General features: G+C 47.0%; 1 protein-coding gene across 1 annotated transcript in view; it reads left to right on the forward strand.

Annotated features, from left to right (window-relative positions):
- The window catches only part of GTPBP2 (GTP binding protein 2), a 198,058-nt gene that overhangs the window by 141,111 nt on the left and 30,358 nt on the right, over positions 1-26,589 (forward strand). Inside the window, exons 9-11 of the mRNA XM_078647471.1 lie at positions 2,301-2,359; positions 19,871-20,042; positions 26,202-26,366. Of these exons, the coding sequence (XP_078503597.1) occupies positions 2,301-2,359; positions 19,871-20,042; positions 26,202-26,366 (396 nt within the window). The remainder of the gene's footprint in view (positions 1-2,300; positions 2,360-19,870; positions 20,043-26,201; positions 26,367-26,589) is intronic.

The following is a 26,589-nucleotide window of genomic DNA, read 5'->3' on the forward strand; positions in this document are numbered from 1 at the left end:
TGGTGCATCGCTACCAGAACACAGCCCCTTCGAGGCCCAGGTTATGATGGACAATCTTGAACGGGAAGGGGTCTCCGCATATACCAATCACTAACAAATAATGGTCCAACATCGCTTGACCATCCTTGGCGAGGCTTCGGCTAGTCCAGCTTTGCTATTTACACACCTCCTACCTCAGCCCCAGTCTCCTCCATAAACCCGGTGTGGTTCTGCTGCCGGTGTGTCCGAGGTGTCACACTGACCCCCGCGGACTTCTTTCACATGGTATGGTCATGCCCCCGCATTACCCCCTTCTGGTGCTCCGTGGAGGCAGAATGCAGAACTTAGAGGTTTTGGGTTGGGACATTCCACACAATCCCCTACACATTCTACTAGGAATCACTGACTGGCTGGATGGGTCCAGGGCCGATCAGTCGTTTCTAGGAACAGCCTTATTAGTAGCTAAGCGCAACATAGCGGCCGCGTGGAAGAATCCCACCCCACCCTCTGTAGCCAAATGGAGCCGGGAGTAGATTGGTGTGCTACACAGGAACTCACACTGTACGAGGCCAGGGAATGCCCTGCCCGGCATCGGAAGATCTGGGGCAAGTGGTTGGGAGTACTAGACTGACCGTTACCCCTGACTGATGGTCTACCTCACTGTGCCGCAGGGGGGAGGCAATGTTTATTCCACTTTGTTCTACCTGCACTGTGTGCAGCACTCCACATACCGTGCTGTAATCTTGTACGCTATACTGCCTAATGTCATGTCATTTGTTCTTGTTTTTTTTTTTCTTCCTTACTTTTCACTTCTTGCAAAAACAAAGTTGATTATCAAAATAAATACCTGGATAAAAGTCTCTGCTGACCAGCGAGTCAGCTCTGACAACAAATGCCTCGACACAGTTGGGACTGGAATGGTGCCTAATGCCTCAGGTTGAAAATGTACAAGATGAGACGTTCATATATGCTGTCCTCCAGAGTGTTCTGGCGGTTGCTGCTCTCTTCCATCTGTTGTTCATATATGCTGTCCTCCAGTGTGTTCTGGCGGTTGCTGCTCTCTTCCATCTGTTGTTCATATATGCTGTCCTCCAGAGTGTTCTGATGGTTGCTGCTCTCTTCCATCTGTTGTTCATATATGCTGTCCTCCAGTGTGTTCTGGCGGTTGCTGCTCTCTTCCATCTGTTGTTCATATATGCTGTCCTCCAGTGTGTTCTGGCGGTTGCTGCTCTCTTCCATCTGTTGTTCATATATGCTGTCCTCCAGAGGGTTCTGATGGTTGCTGCTCTCTTCCATCTGTTGTTCATATATGCTGTCCTCCAGAGTGTTCTGATGGTTGCTGCTCTCCATCTGTTGTTCATATATGCTGTCCTTCAGTGTGTTCTGATGGTTGCTGCTCTCTTCCATCTGTTGTTCATATATGCTGTCCTCCAGAGTGTTCTGGTGGTTGCTGCTCTCTTCCATCTGTTGTTCATATATGCTGTCCTCCAGAGTGTTCTGGTGGTTGCTGCTCTCTTCCATCTGTTGTTCATATATGCTGTCCTCCAGAGTGTTCTGATGGTTGCTGCTCTCTTCCATCTGTTGTTCATATATGCTGTCCTTCAGTGTGTTCTGATGGTTGCTGCTCTCTTCCATCTGTTGTTCATATATGCTGTCCTTCAGTGTGTTCTGATGGTTGCTGCTCTCTTCCATCTGTTGTTCATATATGCTGTCCTCCAGAGTGTTCTGATGGTTGCTGCTCTCTTCCATCTGTTGTTCATATATGCTGTCCTTCAGTGTGTTCTGATGGTTGCTGCTCTCTTCCATCTGTTGTTCATATATGCTGTCCTCCAGAGTGTTCTGATGGTTGCTGCTCTCCATCTGTTGTTCATATATGCTGTCCTTCAGTGTGTTCTGATGGTTGCTGCTCTCTTCCATCTGTTGTTCATATATGCTGTCCTCCAGAGTGTTCTGGTGGTTGCTGCTCTCTTCCATCTGTTGTTCATATATGCTGTCCTCCAGAGTGTTCTGGTGGTTGCTGCTCTCTTCCATCTGTTGTTCATATATGCTGTCCTCCAGAGTGTTCTGATGGTTGCTGCTCTCTTCCATCTGTTGTTCATATATGCTGTCCTTCAGTGTGTTCTGATGGTTGCTGCTCTCTTCCATCTGTTGTTCATATATGCTGTCCTCCAGAGTGTTCTGGTGGTTGCTGCTCTCTTCCATCTGTTGTTCATATATGCTGTCCTCCAGTGTGTTCTGGCGGTTGCTGCTCTCTTCCATCTGTTGTTCATATATGCTGTCCTCCAGAGGGTTCTGATGGTTGCTGCTCTTTCTTTCTTCAGGTGGATGAGATTTACACGGTTCCTGATGTGGGGACAGTGGTTGGTGGGACTCTATATAGGTAAGATTATGCCAGAAGAAAGGAGTATTGTCTTTTATTTATTGTTTCCTTTTATCTTTTTTTGTATCCTATTCATTCGGATCCCAAGGTCCTTCCACCAGATGCATGCAACAGCTGTATCTGCAGGGTAGCATTGGAGCACATGCCTCCGCTCAGAACATGGACCTAAACTTGTGAGCAGTCTCGCCTGAAAAAAAATCCTGCCCTCTCAGACGCCCAACAGAGCTTTAATTCTCTGTCCTCCTGGTCACTGCCGCTCAGTCACACATACATAGTCTCCTATCTTCTGGAAAGCTTTCCAAATGTGGGGGTCTTGTTTTGCTGTAAATTTGAAGCGCTAAATCTCACTAACCCATTTAATTGAAGTTCTTTGTGACTTTTGGTCTGTACCTCAGAAGACTGGTTTCAAAGAATGTGAGACTCGTTGATGGAGGCGATACAGAAAAGGGGGTGGTGATGAACAGAGTGTCTGAATTAAGCAGACCACTCTTACCCAGTCCAAAGATCAGGGCTTGATCCATCACCGTTATTTATCTCACTGCCCCATCCCAGCTCAGAACCTGGCTATATGCAAATTAGTCTGTCCCTGGCCCAGTGCATCATGGGAACAGGGCAGACCAAACTACCAAGCCAATTCTTCACCAGAAAGGAGACAAGCTACCGGGGACCGGTTTCTGGCATTTCAGCCTCTTCGGCCCGGCTTGCTTGAATCCTGATGGAGCAGTGAGAAAGGGACTCATGTCTGAGTATACCCTGCCACACCTATAGTGGCCAAAAACGATACAGAAAAGGGGGTGGTGATGAACAGAGTGTCTGAATTAAGCAGACCACTCTTACCCAGTCCAAAGATCAGGGCTTGATCCATCACCGTTATTTATCTCACTGCCCCATCCCAGCTCAGAACCTGGCTATATGCAAATTAGTCTGTCCCTGGCCCAGTGCATCATGGGAACAGGGCAGACCAAACTACCAAGCCAATTCTTCACCAGAAAGGAGACAAGCTACCGGGGACCGGTTTCTGGCATTTCAGCCTCTTCGGCCCGGCTTGCTTGAATCCTGATGGAGCAGTGAGAAAGGGACTCATGTCTGAGTATACCCTGCCACACCTATAGTGGCCAAAAACGATACAGAAAAGGGGGTGGTGATGAACAGAGTGTCTGAATTAAGCAGACCACTCTTACCCAGTCCAAAGATCAGGGCTTGATCCATCACCGTTATTTATCTCACTGCCCCATCCCAGCTCAGAACCTGGCTATATGCAAATTAGTCTGTCCCTGGCCCAGTGCATCATGGGAACAGGGCAGACCAAACTACCAAGCCAATTCTTCACCAGAAAGGAGACAAGCTACCGGGGACCGGTTTCTGGCATTTCAGCCTCTTCGGCCCGGCTTGCTTGAATCCTGATGGAGCAGTGAGAAAGGGACTCATGTCTGAGTATACCCTGCCACACCTATAGTGGCCAAAAACGATACAGAAAAGGGGGTGGTGATGAACAGAGTGTCTGAATTAAGCAGACCACTCTTACCCAGTCCAAAGATCAGGGCTTGATCCATCACCGTTATTTATCTCACTGCCCCATCCCAGCTCAGAACCTGGCTATATGCAAATTAGTCTGTCCCTGGCCCAGTGCATCATGGGAACAGGGCAGACCAAACTACCAAGCCAATTCTTCACCAGAAAGGAGACAAGCTACCGGGGACCGGTTTCTGGCATTTCAGCCTCTTCGGCCCGGCTTGCTTGAATCCTGATGGAGCAGTGAGAAAGGGACTCATGTCTGAGTATACCCTGCCACACCTATAGTGGCCAAAAACGATACAGAAAAGGGGGTGGTGATGAACAGAGTGTCTGAATTAAGCAGACCACTCTTACCCAGTCCAAAGATCAGGGCTTGATCCATCACCGTTATTTATCTCACTGCCCCATCCCAGCTCAGAACCTGGCTATATGCAAATTAGTCTGTCCCTGGCCCAGTGCATCATGGGAACAGGGCAGACCAAACTACCAAGCCAATTCTTCACCAGAAAGGAGACAAGCTACCGGGGACCGGTTTCTGGCATTTCAGCCTCTTCGGCCCGGCTTGCTTGAATCCTGATGGAGCAGTGAGAAAGGGACTCATGTCTGAGTATACCCTGCCACACCTATAGTGGCCAAAAACGATACAGAAAAGGGGGTGGTGATGAACAGAGTGTCTGAATTAAGCAGACCACTCTTACCCAGTCCAAAGATCAGGGCTTGATCCATCACCGTTATTTATCTCACTGCCCCATCCCAGCTCAGAACCTGGCTATATGCAAATTAGTCTGTCCCTGGCCCAGTGCATCATGGGAACAGGGCAGACCAAACTACCAAGCCAATTCTTCACCAGAAAGGAGACAAGCTACCGGGGACCGGTTTCTGGCATTTCAGCCTCTTCGGCCCGGCTTGCTTGAATCCTGATGGAGCAGTGAGAAAGGGACTCATGTCTGAGTATACCCTGCCACACCTATAGTGGCCAAAAACGATACAGAAAAGGGGGTGGTGATGAACAGAGTGTCTGAATTAAGCAGACCACTCTTACCCAGTCCAAAGATCAGGGCTTGATCCATCACCGTTATTTATCTCACTGCCCCATCCCAGCTCAGAACCTGGCTATATGCAAATTAGTCTGTCCCTGGCCCAGTGCATCATGGGAACAGGGCAGACCAAACTACCAAGCCAATTCTTCACCAGAAAGGAGACAAGCTACCGGGGACCGGTTTCTGGCATTTCAGCCTCTTCGGCCCGGCTTGCTTGAATCCTGATGGAGCAGTGAGAAAGGGACTCATGTCTGAGTATACCCTGCCACACCTATAGTGGCCAAAAACGATACAGAAAAGGGGGTGGTGATGAACAGAGTGTCTGAATTAAGCAGACCACTCTTACCCAGTCCAAAGATCAGGGCTTGATCCATCACCGTTATTTATCTCACTGCCCCATCCCATCTCAGAACCTGGCTATATGCAAATTAGTCTGTCCCTGGCCCAGTGCATCATGGGAACAGGGCAGACCAAACTACCAAGCCAATTCTTCACCAGAAAGGAGACAAGCTACCGGGGACCGGTTTCTGGCATTTCAGCCTCTTCGGCCCGGCTTGCTTGAATCCTGATGGAGCAGTGAGAAAGGGACTCATGTCTGAGTATACCCTGCCACACCTATAGTGGCCAAAAACGATACAGAAAAGGGGGTGGTGATGAACAGAGTGTCTGAATTAAGCAGACCACTCTTACCCAGTCCAAAGATCAGGGCTTGATCCATCACCGTTATTTATCTCACTGCCCCATCCCAGCTCAGAACCTGGCTATATGCAAATTAGTCTGTCCCTGGCCCAGTGCATCATGGGAACAGGGCAGACCAAACTACCAAGCCAATTCTTCACCAGAAAGGAGGCAAGCTACCGGGGACCGGTTTCTGGCATTTCAGCCTCTTCGGCCCGGCTTGCTTGAATCCTGATGGAGCAGTGAGAAAGGGACTCATGTCTGAGTATACCCTGCCACACCTATAGTGGCCAAAAACGATACAGAAAAGGGGGTGGTGATGAACAGTGTCTGAATTAAGCAGACCACTCTTACCCAGTCCAAAGATCAGGGCTTGATCCATCACCGTTATTTATCTCACTGCCCCATCCCAGCTCAGAACCTGGCTATATGCAAATTAGTCTGTCCCTGGCCCAGTGCATCATGGGAACAGGGCAGACCAAACTACCAAGCCAATTCTTCACCAGAAAGGAGACAAGCTACCGGGGACCGGTTTCTGGCATTTCAGCCTCTTCGGCCCGGCTTGCTTGAATCCTGATGGAGCAGTGAGAAAGGGACTCATGTCTGAGTATACCCTGCCACACCTATAGTGGCCAAAAACGATACAGAAAAGGGGGTGGTGATGAACAGAGTGTCTGAATTAAGCAGACCACTCTTACCCAGTCCAAAGATCAGGGCTTGATCCATCACCGTTATTTATCTCACTGCCCCATCCCAGCTCAGAACCTGGCTATATGCAAATTAGTCTGTCCCTGGCCCAGTGCATCATGGGAACAGGGCAGACCAAACTACCAAGCCAATTCTTCACCAGAAAGGAGACAAGCTACCGGGGACCGGTTTCTGGCATTTCAGCCTCTTCGGCCCGGCTTGCTTGAATCCTGATGGAGCAGTGAGAAAGGGACTCATGTCTGAGTATACCCTGCCACACCTATAGTGGCCAAAAACGATACAGAAAAGGGGGTGGTGATGAACAGAGTGTCTGAATTAAGCAGACCACTCTTACCCAGTCCAAAGATCAGGGCTTGATCCATCACCGTTATTTATCTCACTGCCCCATCCCAGCTCAGAACCTGGCTATATGCAAATTAGTCTGTCCCTGGCCCAGTGCATCATGGGAACAGGGCAGACCAAACTACCAAGCCAATTCTTCACCAGAAAGGAGACAAGCTACCGGGGACCGGTTTCTGGCATTTCAGCCTCTTCGGCCCGGCTTGCTTGAATCCTGATGGAGCAGTGAGAAAGGGACTCATGTCTGAGTATACCCTGCCACACCTATAGTGGCCAAAAACGATACAGAAAAGGGGGTGGTGATGAACAGAGTGTCTGAATTAAGCAGACCACTCTTACCCAGTCCAAAGATCAGGGCTTGATCCATCACCGTTATTTATCTCACTGCCCCATCCCAGCTCAGAACCTGGCTATATGCAAATTAGTCTGTCCCTGGCCCAGTGCATCATGGGAACAGGGCAGACCAAACTACCAAGCCAATTCTTCACCAGAAAGGAGACAAGCTACCGGGGACCGGTTTCTGGCATTTCAGCCTCTTCGGCCCGGCTTGCTTGAATCCTGATGGAGCAGTGAGAAAGGGACTCATGTCTGAGTATACCCTGCCACACCTATAGTGGCCAAAAACGATACAGAAAAGGGGGTGGTGATGAACAGAGTGTCTGAATTAAGCAGACCACTCTTACCCAGTCCAAAGATCAGGGCTTGATCCATCACCGTTATTTATCTCACTGCCCCATCCCAGCTCAGAACCTGGCTATATGCAAATTAGTCTGTCCCTGGCCCAGTGCATCATGGGAACAGGGCAGACCAAACTACCAAGCCAATTCTTCACCAGAAAGGAGACAAGCTACCGGGGACCGGTTTCTGGCATTTCAGCCTCTTCGGCCCGGCTTGCTTGAATCCTGATGGAGCAGTGAGAAAGGGACTCATGTCTGAGTATACCCTGCCACACCTATAGTGGCCAAAAACGATACAGAAAAGGGGGTGGTGATGAACAGAGTGTCTGAATTAAGCAGACCACTCTTACCCAGTCCAAAGATCAGGGCTTGATCCATCACCGTTATTTATCTCACTGCCCCATCCCAGCTCAGAACCTGGCTATATGCAAATTAGTCTGTCCCTGGCCCAGTGCATCATGGGAACAGGGCAGACCAAACTACCAAGCCAATTCTTCACCAGAAAGGAGACAAGCTACCGGGGACCGGTTTCTGGCATTTCAGCCTCTTCGGCCCGGCTTGCTTGAATCCTGATGGAGCAGTGAGAAAGGGACTCATGTCTGAGTATACCCTGCCACACCTATAGTGGCCAAAAACGATACAGTTGTTGTAAATAATTTTGTCCACCCTAAGCGTGGAAGGGTATACTCAGATGTGAGTCCCTTGCTCATTGCACCATCAGGATTCAAGCAAGCCGGGCCGAAGACGCCTGAAATGGCAGAAACCGGTCCCCGGAAGCTTGTTTCCTTCCCAGTGTAAGAATTGGCTTTTGTAGTCTGGTCTGCCCTGTTCCCATGATGCACTGGGCCAGGGACAGACTAATTTGCATACAGCCAGGTTCTGAAACTGGGATGGTGCAATGAGCTAAAAAACGGTGTTGGATCTAGCCCTGATCTCTTGACTGGGTGAGAGTACTCTGCTTAATTCAGAGACTCTGTCCATCACCACCCCTTGTTGTAAATAATTTTGTCCACCCTAAGCGTGGAAGGGTATACTCAGATGTGAGTCCCTTGCTCATTGCACCATCAGGATTCAAGCAAGCCGGGCCGAAGACGCCTGAAATGGCAGAAACCGGTCCCCGGAAGCTTGTTTCCTTCCCAGTGTAAGAATTGGCTTTTGTAGTCTGGTCTGCCCTGTTCCCATGATGCACTGGGCCAGGGACAGACTAATTTGCATACAGCCAGGTTCTGAAACTGGGATGGTGCAATGAGCTAAAAAACGGTGTTGGATCTAGCCCTGATCTCTTGACTGGGTGAGAGTACTCTGCTTAATTCAGAGACTCTGTCCATCACCACCCCTTGTTGTAAATAATCGTTGATGGAGGCAGCATCTGCTCTGCATGTGCTACAGTTAGAGATTTTTATATAGCCACTACGCTTAGCCTACCAGAAAAAAAAAGTCCATAGTTTCAAAGGACTACAACACCTTATCTGCAAACTGTACATGGTAATTGGAACAATCCTATTCATGAAGGTTTCATGTCCAAGTAAATGATACCCCTGTGGTTGATTAACCCCTTCACTGTTTCTGTCGGTCAACGGCCATCGCGCGTACTATGTCCGTAGTGCTGCACACGTCCATTGGCTGAAGAGGCCCCACCCACTTCATCAAAACGTCGCACGGCGGTGAAATTTGCGCCGCGGTTAAGCAGCTAAAGGATGCCACAAGCTCCTTATTTTGATCACGTGGCTGAGTCCTGAAGGGAAGGATCATGGTGCTCCATGCTTTGGAAGTCACCGATGAAGATCTGACCACTTCCCCCCACACCCCTCACAACCAGCCCCCCACCCCCAAACATCTGGATTTTGTTTTTCATTGAACTAACCTTGTCGCCTTCTGTATTGATACTGTCAGTCTAATCAATTTTACTGTATTGTTTTTTTCAACACTTGTATTTATCATTTTTGCTTGATATACAAAATGTTGCATTCTAAAACACTCACTGCAGTTCAGACATTATGCATGGGATACTTTGGAAGGGAAGGGCTCTATTCAAGATTATATATTTCTTAAACCGTAGTCTTAATTAAGCACAATGTGTTCTTACTTGTTCGATTCTGGTTATAAGGGTCAGGAGTGGTTACGTGAATGTGATAATGATTAAAAAGTACCTGGCTATGCGGAAGAGTAGTAATCAATGAGGCAGGAAAGAGAAGCTGTTATCCATTCGGCTTCCAAGGGTTAGTACAAAAATTAAAGAGGGGAAGATTGGACCACTTGTCCTGTATAACCAGGGTCTTTGTTCCCGCTGTGTCCCGGGGCACCGCACACATAGCCAGTACAAGCAAGTGACTTGTAGGAACCGAATTGGTTTCCCTTAGCTCACCGGCACCCCGAGGAGGCTCGGCACGACACTAACCAGGTATAGATACTACAAATCTGACCTTATATTGCAAGGGTGGCAAGTATACCTCTCTGTTAGGAGCCATAATGTGCTCTGATTGATACACCTCGGTCCCGACGAAAGCCTCTAGAGCACGGGTACTCCTAGTATGGCCCGGCAAGCCTTCCCTGGCGGCCCACGGACCGTCCAAACATCGTACCCGTGTTTTAATATATATATATATATATTAAAACACTGCTTTCCCATTACTAACCCTGGCGCTGAAGAAGGCAATAATAGCCGAAATGCATTTGCTATGTTTCACTGTGCTCCTCATTAAAGCTCGCTCCAAGTGTATCCCTGGTGTGGCCTCTTTCTTCCCAGTGGAGATGTGTGGACATTGATGTGTGGTTCTCCAGTACCACGCGAGAGGCCCCTGCAGCATCAAGTTGGCCTGGGATTACTGGCACCTGCTTCGGCGGATTTCTTTGTTCCCACTCACCTGGATATCCTTGGCCCACCTTCAGGTTCGGAGAACTATGGGGCGGTGTAGTAGTCATTGGCTGCACGTTGGGCTTAGCGGATTCCCTGCTTAGCCCCCGCCGATTTCTTTCCGGAGACTTGGGGGTTGCTGCAGTCAGGGACTGGAGGAGAGCGCTTGATTTGGCGCACCAAGAAACTTGGGGGTTGGATTCACCAAGACAGCTCCGCCACCGCAACGCCTCACGACACGGAATGTGGCATTCTGGGAACTGTAGTTGCCATGCACCAGGCAGCACACAGGAGGCGTTTGCGCTAGTGACATAGAGGGGCGGAGCAGATGTCTACCTACCGGGATGCAGCAGATATTTAAAATCAGACATTTGGGCTGCTTTCCCATTACTAACCCTGGCGCTGACTTCACTGTGCTCCTCATTAAAGCTCGCTCCAAGTGTATCCCTGGTGTGGCCTCTTTCTTTCCAGTGGAGACATGTGTGGAGATATATATATATATATATCTCCCCGTGGCAGCGCAACTCAAGAGACTCTGCTGCTCTGTGGAGGCGGGCAATTCCCGCCATAGTCAGAGTGGAGCTGCAGGGGCCTAAGAGGTGAACAAAGCCTCATTAACATGTGAATGGTCTGTTAAGACCTGTGAAGTGCTCGGGTGCGGCTGTGTGTGTGTGTGCCCGGAAGCTGTCTCAGTTAGGGCACACATAGGCAGGGTGAGATGAAGAGGGTGACCGAGGGAGAGGGAGGAGGTAGAGGGGGAGAGAGACCAAGGTAGACAGAGGGAGAGGGAGGGAGACAAAGGGAGAGCGCAAGGGAGGGAGAGGGAGGGAGTGAGACAGGCCGAGGGAGTGAGACAGGCCGAGGGAGTGAGACAGAGACAGAGGGAGAGCGAGCGAGGGAGGGAGACATAGGTAGATGGCGGGAGAGCGAGGGAGGGAGACCGAGGCAGACGGAGGGAGACCGAGACAGAGGGAGAGCGAGGGGAGAGCAAGGGAGAGTGAGTGAGGGAGGGAGGGAGAGCGAGGGAGGCAGACCGAGGCAGAGGGAGGGAGGGAGACAGAGGAGCGAGGTAGAGGGAGGGAGACAGAGGAGGGAGGGAGACCTCAGAGTGAGTGAGTGAGGGAGGGAGGGGGAAGGGGAGAGAGGGAGACAGAGGGAAGGAGGGAGAGGGAAGTAAAGAGGGAGGGAGAGGGAAATAGTGAGGGAGAGGGAAACCGAGAGGGAGAGGGAAACAGAGAGGGAGAGGGAATCTGAAAGGGAGAGGGTAACCGAGAGGTGGAGGGTAACCGGGAGGGGCAGGGTAACAGGGAGGGGCAGGGTAACAGGGAGGGGCAGGGTAACAGGGAGGGGCAGGGTAACAGGGAGGGGCAGGGTAACAGGGAGGGCAGGGTAACAGGGAGAGGCAGGGTAACAGGGAGAGGGTAACCGAGAGAGAGGGACACAGAGTGAGTGAGACCGAGGGAGACAGAGAGACAGAGGGAGAGAGAGGGAGGGAGAGAGACTGAAAAAAAAGAGAGAGAGAGAGAGATGTGTGTATGCCGGGTCTCGTGGCTCAGTGGATGAAGGTGTCCGCTGCAGGGACCAGTGATCAACCTCATGGTACCAGTTTTTTCTGTTGCTCTAGCCCCGCCCCCTCCTCCACTGACCCCGCCCCCAGCAGTGCGGCCCTCGGATACAAACCACGCTGTAAATTTGGCCCCTGAGAGAAAATTTGTGAGTACCCATGCGCTAGAGTTTCCACGAGGCTGAAACATGTTGACCCGTGACCCATAACAGTGCGGTAGATTTGTAACTGGATCTATAGACGCACCACTAACGATTTTAATTTCCCACATCACTACTTCTCTAATAAATACCTGTGGAAAAAAAGTGGTGTAGAGAATTTTAATTCACTACACAAGATCACAAGCACACCCTCCCTTTTTTCATTCCTGACAACTACTGACAAACCAGTAGGTCTTCCTCCAGGTGGAGGACAGCATATTTACAAAGAAAAAGACCCAATGATGATGCTGTAACAGTACACTCAGGCACAGAATCAAGATATACCACCGAAGGCCTGTGTACTTGTATGAGGTTTTTTATGACCGTTCCCACACGAACAAAGACCCTGGTTATACAGGACAAGTGTTCCATTCTCCCCCTCTTTGATTTTTGAATGCCGAAGAGTAAACTTTAATGCTCCTATAATGTGGGATACTTGTAAAGCGCACTGTTACTCTACCCGAGTGTCCTGGCGCTGTAGACCGCTGGGGAACCCGTCCTGGTTTTCCCTGTGAGATGGTCCCTTTCTGGGTATCTCCAGGGTGAAACCAGGCATCTCCGGCGTCTGTGGGGGGCCGTTGTAGAGATGAGGCAAGCTTAATGCCCAGAGTTACCGAGTGTGTTCCCTAGTTAGAGTAGGCACTGAGGCGAGAATTATCGAGTCCGTTGACCCTGGTCCAAGACCCTGCCGCGTCGGGAATTGAACCCTGGTCCTGGGCCATTCTCTGCTTACAGGTCTGCCGCCTCTAACCAGTGAGCCACACCTCTCCACTTAAGCTATAAGCTTGTATTATTAAAAAATGGGGAATAAGAGGAGGTATTATGCTTAAATGGGCAGTACTTCAGTACTTCTTTTGTTGACATGTTTCGAAGCCCTCCCCTGGCTTCTCATCAGGACCTAGACGGATCCCTTCAACACTCTAAATGTTGCTGGTAAATAACTATATGTATACAAAAGTTTGTGCGTATCTCAATTAACATGCACTTTTAGATACTGTACCCTACAGTATCGTTATGGGTATTTTTAATGCCCATCAAATGCCCCATGGGTTCCACAGAGCCGCGGTGAGGTAGTATCCAGGCGAGGGAGTGACCTTGATGATTGTTTGACTACAGGTGCCCCCTGCCCTCCTGTACAGCAGGCTCATGGCGCTTTGGATGGTCATTAAAAATACCCATAACAAGAGAAAATACCTGGAGTTTTGGGTTTGGATTCCCACTGTTTATATCTAAATCTGGCGGCACTTCAACAATCAGTAGGGTTTTTTTAAATTTTGTTTACAGGAGTGTACTAAGGAGGCGGTTAATCTGAAGTTTCTAATGAGGTCTTCTAAAGACTCCTGTGCATTTCAACAGATTTTCTATGGTTCTGTGTCTACAAATTGTGTGCTAGAAGTGAGCTTTGGAATGCTCAAAGAAAGGTTCCAGTAGTGGGAGCTATGAATCAGTCCTCTTTGTGGCCAAGTCTAGCTGAGAACTTCAATTCTTTAGATCTTTTTGCTTAAGTAGCAGATCCAAAAACCTTTTTCGTCATCTGGTCAAGCGTTCCCTAGTTCTATTTTAGAAGATGAAATTACTTCACAGCACAAATGCCAGTAATGTTCCTTAAACCTCTCTCGGTGGTATTGGTGGTGACACAAGTTTGTGAAAGATGCCCATCCACAAACCCAAGCTGCTGGTTTATAATTTAATCTTGTTTGTGCATCAGTTTCTGCATGCAGACCACTGAAATGTTTTGGAAAGGACTCGATAACCTTTTCTTTTGTGTGGCTTACCGTTTTTGTCTTGCAGACCTTTTCCCAAAAAGGTAAATTAAGCTGCTGTAAGCATGTTGAGCATGTTAAAGGACCATTCATTTCCTTTTTGCTTTATGTATTTATTTTTAATTAAAGGTGAAGAATGGACTAAAGAAATATGAGGGTTTCCTGTGGAATTAAGCATTGTTTTACACCCATGGTCTTTACAGTCCGATCCGTACAAAGATCTTATCTTTTTTTTACCCAAGAAGACGTCACTAAAACATCACATTGCACCTTTTAGTATAATTGGTAACATCAAGAATTCCATCCATGGGATTCGAGATTCCCTTCTATTTGTACTTTCCTTTTTAATTCTCTTCGGAACAAGGTTAGTTTCACATATTGGATGTGGGAAAAGGATTTTAGCAGTCAGCCTAGCTGCTCCCAAATAATTAATACCGATGCACTCACCTGATTCCATTTTTCTCTGGAGAAACAAACCATTTAAATGATGTGAATAGTCCGCAAGGGTTGCCTTTGTAACTTGCTGAAAAGAAGATTGGGTCCCTTGCCAAAGCTTATTTCTGTGATCTTGTTTGGGTTTGGCCTCAAAAGTAGATCAGGCCTCTGAAAAAATGTGTCCATTTAATTCTTACTGTCTTGTTCTGTTTCTCAAGCTTCTCTTCCTCGTGGCTCTCCCACTGCATTTTTAGGGTTGATGATCTGTTGTGTAATGATGATTTCATGATGGACGAGGGAAGGTTACCAGTAACTAAAAGCTTTTCTCTATCATGGGTATCTCAGTAAAATTATTTGTAACAAAATTCCATCCTCCCCTGAGGAGCTGACTGAATGAAGGTAGAGTTTTTGGATGCTCTTGCCTTCACTAGGTTGCCAACGTTAACAGAGGAGTCGACGCTGCTTACGGTGTTTCTCTGCTGCCCTATATGAATATTATCGTATTTTCTCTGAAGGACTGAACACCTTGAAGAACGATTCTCATTTCATTTTGTTCTTGTATAGTAGAAATCGTACATGGGTTTACTTGTCCTTGATAGTCGTCTTACTTTTGAAGCTGCTTTTAATTTTCCAGTGGATCATGGATATTTAGTATTTTTTTTTTTTGGGGGGGGGTTCAAAAGCTAAAGGGAAATATGGTGTCTTTTAGATGTGCATTCTGTTTCTGGAAGTATTCACTGTGTTCCATTTGCAAAGATGTGTTCCACGATCCTTCAAGCAGGCAGAGAGATTTAAAATCTATGCATTTAATAAAGATATACATGGTGGAAAACTGTTCTGGATAGGTAGTTTTCTAGTCCACCATTAATGCTGTAATGTGTTCCATTTTTAAGGACCACATATTTTAGTCTCTGCTCGCATGTCACTTGCGCAGCTTACACTGGCTTCCGGTAAAAAGAAGAATCTAGTTTAAGGCACTGACCTTTGCGTATAGAGCAGTCCGAGGTACTGGACCCCAATATCTGAAGCGGAGACTTCAGAATTACAGCCAGGCTAGAGTCTTCGATCAGACGACCAGAAGTTACTGGTGATTCTCTGTTTTGCAAAGGCCAGGATCGGTGGCCGTGCTTTCTCGGTGAAAACTGCTACATTATGGAACTCTATGCCTGACCATCTGAGGAAGACTAATTTGACAACCATGTTCAGGAAAGCTTTAAAAACATGGCTGTTCGGCCTGCCCTATAGCTCACTGTCTAGTCCGGCTCATTCTTTACAGGCTGTATGTGCTGTTAGCGCCGGGACACTTCCGTCGGAGGTAGCCACACGCTCTACAAGCTCCAATAATAATAATAATACCATTGTCAATCTGGGTGGTGTAGTTATAACTAGAGTGAAATACGCTCCCCTTCAAAACCAATTATTTCCAAAAAGCAAATAGCCCTGTTCCCTGAAGTCTGTTTAGATCCATGTTTGTTTTTTGTCCTGCTTAGTTGCTTTTTATGATCAATTGTCTGGATTCTGAAGCACATACAGAGTGACTTGTTCTCTTTGGATTCTCTCTCTGGACTTTCTCGCCGGCATCTCTCCTCCCTGGAGATACCTTTTTTTTCTTCTTTTAAATGCAACCATTTGCATGGGAAATAATCCAATTCTATAACAGGGGTGGTTCCTCTATAGGAGTGTTGGGGCTTTGACCTTCTAATCGGAGCCACCACTGCCCTAGAGACTCGTTACTAAACTACATTCCCTTCTGGAAAAACACTAACCTTTTCTGTCACTCATTTTTTCTGCTTGAGGTGTGGCAACATTGCTCTTGCCATTGGGCAACTAGGACCATCAGAGGTTATGGAAACTGGACTACACGTCAGTTTGGCCGGTATTTTCACCATGGCCAGCCTAACATGCGCAGTTCAGGCTTCGAGACCCAATGTAATGAGGGAGCTTCAATAGCAAAGACACAGCTCCGTCGGTCTCCGATGGAGCGTTGTTCCTACCTGACCTAACCGATTGTGGAACTGCTGTTTAGTACTATAGACCGCATGAGAGCAGTGCTTACATTGACTGGGAAGCTTCAGGCTCTGTGTATGTGCTTACGTAGCGCAAACAGCGTAGAGCATTGCGTCAGTCCAATTAACATTAAAAAAGCCAGCCATCGCAACCTTTACTCTATTGAGGCTTCAGAGGTCACGAGGAGTGATGGCGGATGGTGAGTGAGACAAAGACGGATTTTACTTGGCAGAATTGTCGGGCAAATTTAAACTCTGGTGTACTGCAGTCTTGGTGTACTGCAATAAAGGTGTCAAAGTAAGAAGATAAAGTGTATTTATTACAGTACGGACGGTAAATTACGAATGCCATTTTGCAGCTATGCTGTGCTTCAAAATGCATTTTGTATTGTAGAGGTGTTCGGGCTATTTCTATTTATAAAGTAGAAACTGTTCATTATGAATAGGTTTCACTTTCAAAGGACATCAGCCGCCGCTGGCTATAAGTAGACTGTTGTTCTCCTTCTCGGGTATATTGACGTATGAAATCGTGACTCTCATATTCCTACCACACTGGAAAACTTTGCTGAGCTGGTTCAAAGTTTATTGTCTCTGCAACAGATTAGAAATTGCTCAGAGACTGGACCGTTCCTTGAATTATCTAAGAGATGATACCCCAAAAAGTTGAAAGCATAAGAATTTTGTAAAGAATCCATGCAAGCATATGTGTCGTTGGTCAGTACCTTTTTTTAGGTCTCGCCTATTATATCCCGCAGGGATAAATAGGCGAGATTATAGTAAGCGGAAAAGATAAGTCTACCTAGCCTGCGGATCGCGTACAGTTCATGTGAGCTATGCGCGTGCACAGAGCCAGCCACATCACACACCACCATTTGTCTGTGCCTCTGCATCCGACTTCAAAGGCTGCCGCTCGCCCCCCCTCCCCCCCGCGCCTGCGTGCACATCGCACACCACCATTTGTCTGAGCCTTGGCATCAGACTTCAAAGAAATGCGCTCCCGCTCCCCCGCCACAGCAATGCCGAGAGCATGGGTTTTTTTTGCATCCATTTCGTGGGGAAGCAGTGTTTTGTTCGGAGTTCTCTGCACCTTTCTCGGTTTTTTTTCTGGACGAAAGTGAAAGCCTACTGTGCTTGTTTACAGTACCCCTCAAATGCTGTTGCTGTGTTGCCATCTCTCTAGGGACACTCAGCTTGAAAACACTCGACTTGCTAGCTGCAATGCTACATCCACTATGCTTTGCCTCTAGACACGTTGATCCCTCGCAGACTGTGCGGACTCTGCCCCTCCTGATTCTGAAACTGACCAACGCAGTCACGACGCAGTCTCTTCTCTCTGTCTTAGGATGTCTGCCCTGCCACCCTTTACTTCGGTCCCTCGCACCTCCTCACCCTCACACACCTCCTCACCCTCACACCCCTCTCACACCCCATCACCCTCACACACCCTCTCACCCTAACACCCACACACCCTACCACCCGCACACCCTCACCCTCACCCCACTCACCCTCACAACCCTCTCATCCTCCCCCCTTACACACCCCTCACACCCCCACTCTCCCACCCCCTCACACCCCCACACTCTCACACCCCCACACACCCTCACCCCCCTTTCACCCTCACACCCTCACCGCTCCAACCCTTAAACCCCATCACCCTTAAACCCCATCACCCTCACACCCCATCACCCTCACACCCCATCACCCTCACACCCCATCACCCTCACACCCCATCACCCTCACACCCCATCACCCTCACACCCCATCACCCTCACACCCCATCACCCTCACACCCCATCACCCTCACACCCCATCACCCTCACACCCCATCACCCTCACACCCCATCACCCTCACACCCCCTCACCCTCACACCCCCTCACCCTCACACCCCTTCACCCTCACACCCCCTCACCCTCACATCCCCTCACACACCTCCTCACCCTCACATCTCCTCTCACACCCCATCAACCTCACCATCACCCTCACACCCTCTCAACCTAACACCAGCACACCCTCACCCCACTCACCCCCACACACCCTCACCCCCCCACACCCACTTACCCTCACCCCCACACACCCTCACCCCCACTCTCACACCCTCACCCTCACTCTCACCCTCACTCTCACACCCTCACCCTCACACCCTCACCCTCACACACCCCCTCACTCTCACACCCCCTCACTCTCACACCCCCTCACTCTCACACACCCCCTCTCTCACACACCCCCTCTCTCACACACCCCCTCACTCTCACACACCCCCTCACTCTCACACACCCCCTCACTCTCACACACCCCCTCACTCTCACACACCCCCTCACTCTCACACACCCCCTCACTCTCACACACCCCCTCACTCTCACACACCCCCTCACTCTCACACACACCCTCACTCTCACACACACCCTCACTCTCACACACACCCTCACTCTCACACACACCCTCACTCTCACACACACCCTCACTCTCACACACCCTCATCCTCCCCCTGACAAACCCCTCACACCCCCACACTCTCACACCCCCACACTCTCACACCCCCACACTCTCACACCCCCACACTCTCACACTCTCACACCCCCACACTCTCACACCCCCACACTCTCACACCCCCCACCATCACAGCCCCTCACCCCCTCTCACACCCTCATAGCATAACATAGCATAGCATAGCATAACAAAACAAAGCATAACAAAACAAAGCATAGCATAATAAAACACAACAAAACATAGTATAACAAAACATAGCATTGCAAAACACAACATAGCATAGCATAGCATAATAAAACAAAGCATAGGATAGCAAAACTAAACATATAATAGCATAGCAAAACATAGCATACCAATCACAACAAAACATAGCATAGCATAACAAAACATAGCATAGCAAAACAAAGCATAGCATATTAAAACAAAACATAGCATAGCATAATAAAACAAAACATAGCATAGCATAATAAAACACAACAAAGCATAGGATAGCAAAACATAGCATAGCATAACAAAACATAGCATAGCATACAGCATCACTTAGCACCACCACAGCATCACTCAGGGGCACCACAACATCACTATGCGCTACCACAGCATCACTGAACGCCAGAGCATCACTCATTCACCATCACATCACTCTGCGCCACCACAGCATCAATCTGTGCAACCATTCAACAACACCTGGTTCAAATATGTTCTCTCAATGTTTCAAGCTTTATTACAAATTTAACAAAAAGGTGTTAATATTTCACTTCTGTTCTTGGATTTTCGTCACAATAAAATACACTGAACTTAATCTTCACAAAAGTTATTTACAAAACTTTAAGCTATTGCCATTATAAATTACAATAACTTTTATTTAAGAATTATTGAAAAAAAATTAAGCCATTGTTATTTGTAATATCAATACATGCAAGTCACGTAAATACAACACATATTGCATTACAAATGCTATAGGTGTCACATTTGCGAAAGTTATAACTATTGGCATTGTAAATGACAAAGCTATTAATTTCTCTATTTTCAAAAACAAAACAAATAAAACATATAATTTACAATACCAATAGCTCAAACTTTCCTAATGCGAGACCTATTGCATTGCAAATGCTTGTTTTTTTTAGGTCTTATCTGTTTCGTGTTGTACTGGGGTGTTGTGCAGATATGTCACTGTCCTCCTAGATTATTGCTGTGTCAATCTGGCTTTGAAATGGGTTTAAAATGTGTTTCTCATTTCGCTATAGTGGCATCTGCAGAGAGGGAGAGCGCCTGGTAGTGGGCCCTACAGACAATGGAAAGTTCCTGGACTTGAAGGTTTGCAGTATGCAGAGGAATCGCTCAGCGTGCCGTGTTCTTCGAGCAGGGCAAGCTGCTACTCTGGCCTTGGGGCCATTTGATCGATCCCTGCTGCGTAAGGTAGTTATCTTTCAAATGCTACCATCCTAAGTGTTATTGTAAAGGGTTTGTATGTGTGTTCAAGGATAAGTGATCACATTTGATTTGTCTAAAGACTTCGTAACTACGAAGATTGTTTTGGAAAAAAATTCATCGAATACAGGTATTCTCCAGCACCTAATCTTGTATAGTTTTGTATGCTTTTAATCATTTCCTTTGACTGGTTGGGTAGCTCTAGTAAAGTGATAAACTCAGCAGCAGTAATGTGCATACATTTAACACAATTGTTTTTGTAGCACATTTGCCTCCTTGTTTATGTCATTGTTTCGTCACGGAGGCTTAGAAGCTCTAGTTTCTTCAGATTTACTACTGTATGACATATGAAAGAAATCCTTGATGGGTGCCCTCTATTTTGTGCAAGATTTAAAAGTATGGTGACTTTATTTCTTCTCTCTGGGGCTTTCCAGATTCCCCCTCTCAGTACGTTTGTGATCCAGTAGAAAGCTTCTGTATTTCTGTGCCACTGCCCCCTTTTCTTACTTTTCCCTAACTTCGCTGAATGTCTTGTTGAAGCTAAATTGTCCCTCTAGAGGCCTTACAAAAAATTATTTGTGATTAACCCAGTTGTGGAATATATGTATTGCTTTTTACCTAACCCCGTAAGACTCTGAAATGTCTGTTCTTCTGAAGTAAAGCCTTGGAGGGCAAAGATGCATCCTGTGTTTGCTCTGAAAGAGTCTGATTTTGCTTGTGATCTAGCACTCCCGGGTGCTCCTCTGACTCGCAGTCTAAAAGAAGCTGAAAGTTCAAGCGATGAAAGGTAGCTACTTGACCGGCACTGCTTTTATGGGTTTAGTGCTTTTTATTAGAAGTTTCTTTCACAACAATGGAGTAATTCTTCAAAGCAAAAAACTATTTCAACTGTCACAAAAGCTTCGTACTCATTGCCGGCCTGGCTGGCCTTTTCTACTAGGAAGCATTGTTCTTTAGCTCCCACTAAACTTCAGGACAAGGTTTCATTCTTCAATGAATGAGTCATCAAGGACTCAGTCATTGAGTACCATGGGAAGCTAGTCCTATATTGACAACAACAATCCGCTTCGTCATAGTTAGTGACTGCGTCAATATGAACGCCTTTGTCCATAACACCTCAACAACTGAAGCTCTTTCCCAGAAAATAGTCACCCACAACACAATTGCTGCATTTACCTCATTGATGACCATATCTTTTCTGCTGACTGACATACCTATTAGACCTCAACTATACCTTTGTTTCAGGTTTCCCAAGCTAAGGAGTACGCTGAAGTTTCCCTACAAAGCCTCAGAGAAGTGTATCACCACACAAACGAAGATAGATAAAAGCAGTGTTAAGATCCTATTGGATACCAATTTCCTTCATGCGGACGAGGATCATTATGAAGATGAAAGTTGTGCCTATCAATAATTGCCAGAATTACCTTCTGATAAAGGATAAAGCTGCAAACAATCGTGCATAATTTTATAAGATTTCCATTCCCAGTTGCCCTGTGGGACAACTGTTCCCTTACCTTGATCGCTTTTCTCCTTTGGCTTCTCAGGCTGTTTTGTTCCAGTACCATTTGTAGCTCCTCCTATACCAACATCTGCGGTAACCCCTAGTGTTGCTGTACCCCCTAGTTCTCTCGTCCATCTTTCACCCAAGACCTTGGCATTTCCCAAACCGAATGGATAATAGAAGTATTAGAACGAGATAGTGTCCCTCTAAACTAAAGCATCCTTCTGCCTGTTCATGAACCGCTGTGTTCTGGTGATTCATCTCCATAGCATTTAAACATCTATACCTGAAGAGTTGGCCACTAAACCATGCCATAAGGTGCCACCCTGGAGTATGAAAATGTGCGGGATAAGACCGCAGTGTACAGGAGACTTTCGTCCTTGTTGTGATATGTTTGGTTTTCATGCTAAGCTTCTTTATCCTGAACGTGTGCGGACAGCTGTGACTGCAGCTACAATTCACACAATATGGTACGACATTGCTTGCTCCTTTTCTGTCCACCAACACTTCCCTGAAGCCCCAAGCTCTTAAGTATCTTAGTTTGTGATAGAGGTAGGGAGAGGGGATATGCCATAATTTCTTTAACTAGAATCCTTGTACTGTCTGCTGCCTTGCATTTCATTTCTATAAGCATATTTTCTCTGTGCAAATCTCTTTACAAATTGAAGTGGAAAGCGTTTTTGTACGATATATTTTGAAAAACACTCACATCTCTTCAGTTGGCATCTGTATTTGCCCTTAAATGGGTCTAATTGTTTTTTCACATCGCGAGTCCACAACTTGGTTCTCCTGTGCCTTAATCTTCTCCCCCATAAAGTGCAATGTGGAGTCTCGAAGGGGTACTCACGCTCTGTTTATTTTCAATTTATGTATGCTTCCCTTTACCACCTTAAGGTAAAATTCCAGATGATCCTGTGTGATATTAAGATACTGATCTACTTGGAAAGCAACGTGGGTGGTGACGCAGTCTAGAATTTTGGAGCTGCTACTTTTGTACGAGGAAAGCATTTCTTCGAACAGTGAAAGACTGAACTCTTCATGCTATAATGTGTTGACAAGCTGTTGAAAAGTCTGCTAAGGCATCGACGATGCTAGGGACCTGGTAGCTGAGTGTCCAACACAAAGCTCCAGGGAACCTAATTACCCTTAGCAGATAGCAAAAACCGTAAAACATAATTTGATTATCCACAAAGAAAATGTCTAATCACTGACTCAAAGATACAGCCAGCATAACAATATATTCGTTTTTTGCACGAATTCTCAATTAAGACTAGCATTGATTTATAGTTGTCTTAGCCCATTTGTTCTGACTAATGCAGGTGACCCCTTGTGAGCCTAATGATGCGGAGCGTGTCAACACATTCATGTATGAATGGTACAATGACCAACGTCCTTCATTCTTCTTTTCTTTTTTTTATATATTTCTTTTTATTAACGCATACAAATGAGTGCATAGAACAGAGGTTAAACATTCCCACATAGCATTTCAACATAACGATTATACTTGGAGGTGGGGGGGTTTGGGAAAAGAAAAGGGGGGCGAAATACTTTTACATACAAGGGTCACGGGGATGCTGGTATATCCAGGCTAGAGTCAACCGGCGGTATGCAGATCTCCCCCCTGTATCGATTCCACAATCCCCAAACAGATACCCATTTACGAGGTCGGCCTCTGGCCAGATAGACTGTCTTCTCCTGGAACATACACCAGTCCATGCTCTTTCCATTCCTCAAGCGTGGGCGGTCTCTTGGATCCCCACTGCTGCGCTATATTTCGTTTCGCTATCATTGCTCCTAGAGTGGTCCACCTGGTCTGTGCTGTGTTTAGATCCTTAGGTTCCCAGATATTAAGGAGACATCTCCTAGACTCTGGTAGCACCGTCACCCCCAATACCTCTCGCATAACATCATGTATCGATCTCCAATAATCCACCATATAGTGACATTCCCAGAGGATATGGAGGAACGTGCCCACCTGTCCACATCCTCGCCTGCACAACCCTTCTTCACATAGTCCCATCCAGACCAAGCGTGGACCTGTAATATAAACCCTATGTAATATTTTCAACTGAACTAGCCTCCATCGCGCCGGAATCGCAACCTCCTTCGGGGAGGACACGGCCGATTGCCAGTCTTCATCATCTAGTTCAATACCGTCCCTCGTCCATTTATCCCTCAACTCTCTCTACAAGGTGGTCTGCCCTATGGTTAATCAATTTCCTATAAATCAGGGAAATAGTTCTATCCGGCAAATGCCCATCCAATATTCTGTCCTCCAATGGCGAGGCTTCGTGTATCTCCTCCTCTGCCGGTACCGCCGCTAGTAGCGCATGTTGAACTTGCGCATAGCGGAAATATTCCGCTCCATTCAACTCAAATTCGGTTAGTAATTCCACAAACGTCTTAATCCTACCTTTGACCCAAATATCTCCAATAGTAGCAATCCCTATCAAGTCCCACTTATCGAAACCTTTCGTGTTCCAAAGCTTGCCCAGTCTGTCCGAGCCAAACAGTGGAGTGGCCAGCATAAGGTGGCCTCCCCACCCCAAAGAGCTAGTGGCGTCATGCCATATCCTAACCGCTACCCTCGTCGGTCCCGTTACATTTTCCCCTGCCGACTTGGTATATAGAGCTCTACTATAATTTCAACGTCCTTCATTCTTAATCCTATGTTGGGGGACCTTTATTAAAGTTAGATTACCCACGCTCATGCAATTTTAATTGAGTTTACCTAGGCCAACTGTTTGGCAGTGTACCTCTCACAATCGGAGCAACAGTGAGGTGGGAGCCACAAGGTAAGGCGTCGGCAGGAAGCCGGCTCCTGTGTAGAAACAGCCGGTATCAACATTGCCCTCTCCAGACTGACTGAGTACACTTTCCATTACTTTCTCCACCTACCATGGTGGATGTTCTCCTGCAGAGAAGCTGACCTATTAATGAAACGTGGTAGACGCATCGGAGTAGCCCTTCAGAGACACATGTATGTCAGGGTTGTTAATCTTCTCCTTTGCGGGCAATAAGACCGAGCGCCAAATATTCAGTCTGACTGATCTTTAATGGACTGAGTGAATGAGTTTGCCAGTCTGTTTCCAATGCATATGCTCTTTCAACAAACTCTAGAGAAAAGCAAGTACCAGATTTACTGGTGGTTTACGTGTAAAGTTAAGAACCAAATGAAGTGACAGACCAAAACAGTTCTACGTGCCCATAATAGTGGCAGCCCTGGAGCTGGCCATTCTATCTGGTCTTCCGTACAAACGGAAGGGGACTGAGTATGCCAGATTCTTCCAGCACTCCTTTTAATCTTGCGTGGGCTCAAAAGCAATACTAACAAATTAGACTTGAGATCTGAATGTCTGGATGGAGTAGGTGTGTGGTTACTTTCCTAGCAGATGGTAAGTTATTTTTGAGGAGGGAAGGTGCGACAGGTAGTAATCTGCGATTTTAGATTGAGAAATTGACCAATTGGAGGATGAATTCAGATGGGGTTAACAAAGGTTATGGTGTCCAAGAGTAACTGATTGTGATATTTGCACAGCAGAATGAAATGGAGTCGTTGGAAGTGTTCATGCATCTACTGAATTTACCCAGCTCGAAAGATTTGAGATTGAGGAGACCGGAGTCGGACAGTGACCGGAGATGAGCCACCTGTCCTTCATTTCTAGCGTGTTTCAGAATGCCTTATGTTCGGAATCCATAAAGGTGCAGTTTTTGTACCTGAACTGGGTCTTACAATGTGCTTTCTCTCCCAAGAAGACATGCTGGTGTGGGATTTTATCCAAGTATGTACCTGGGTACTTGTCCAATGATGGCATGTGATCTATAATGTGTAGTTGTGTGCATCGTTATTTTGGGCCCTAGATTTGTAATTGTGTGTGTCTCTAGCAAAGGATCCTCTCAGTAGTCTGGGTGTTGTGCCACTGTATCTGGGTGTTGTGTACGACTGTGTAACTGCATACATCTCCAGTAAAGGCTAATATTTCTTTCGTTAGTCTCGGTGTTGTGTACCACTTTACAACTGCATCTCTTTCACTAAAAGGCAAATCGTTTCGCCCTGCGACATCGGAGCTTGTCCTGCTGATAAGTATCTGTATGCACACCTTAAATGTCAGCGTCTGGTCTCTGCATGTGTGCTACTGATTTGAAACATATCGGGTCTTCTATAAATGTCAGTTTTTGGTCTGCTCAAGTTCTGCTGATGTGTAATTGTGTGGTCTGCTGATGTATATATGTGTGGTCTGCTAATGTTTAATATGCCTGTCTCCTGTAAAGGTGCACTTAATGGTTTCTGTGCCCTGTAGATGTGTTTCTATGTGAATCTCCTGTAAAGGAATTTAGTTTGGTCTGTGAGTATTGTGACGCGGTCTCCTGTAGAGGCGCAGCGTTCTCTGTATTTGTTGGAGTTTTTTTTTTTTACTGTATGCGCCTCTTGTGAAGGCAGTGTTTGATATCTAACTGTGCTCCTCCTGCAAAAGCCCAGTGTTCAGACCTGTGCGAGTTGTGGTAATGTCTAACTGTATGTCTCCTGTGAAGGAAAAGTGTTTGGTCTCCGCGATGTTGCACTGATACGCAACTGCTTCTCCTGTGGAAGTAAAGCTTTGTGTCTGTGTTGTTCTGATATTTCCTGTCTGTTTCTCCTCCTGCAGGGAATGGTGATGGTGAGTCCAGAGATGAATCCCACAATCTGTTCTGTCTTCGAAGCAGAGATCGTACTTCTCTTCCATGCCACAACCTTCCGGAAAGGGTTCCAGGTGACGGTGCATGTTGGAAACGTGCGGCAGACTGCAATTGTCGAAGAGATTTATGGAAAGGTGAGAGTTTGGTGCGATGCGTCTTTGGGGGCGCAAAGACGAGTTGGGTGGAAACAGAAGTAATAGTGTGTACCTACTTTTAAAATCTTGTACTTAACTCCCATAATAAGCTCGGTCATTGTGCTACAAGGTTAGTCGTGCTGTATTTTCATTACTATAGTATTGCAGGTTGTTCACATTGGCATCTGTCCGGTAGGCCCGGTATCAGTCTGAAGCCTTTGCT

This window comes from Lissotriton helveticus, chromosome 6 (assembly GCF_964261635.1).
Source record: "Lissotriton helveticus chromosome 6, aLisHel1.1, whole genome shotgun sequence".
Taxonomy (NCBI): Eukaryota; Metazoa; Chordata; class Amphibia; order Caudata; family Salamandridae; genus Lissotriton; species Lissotriton helveticus.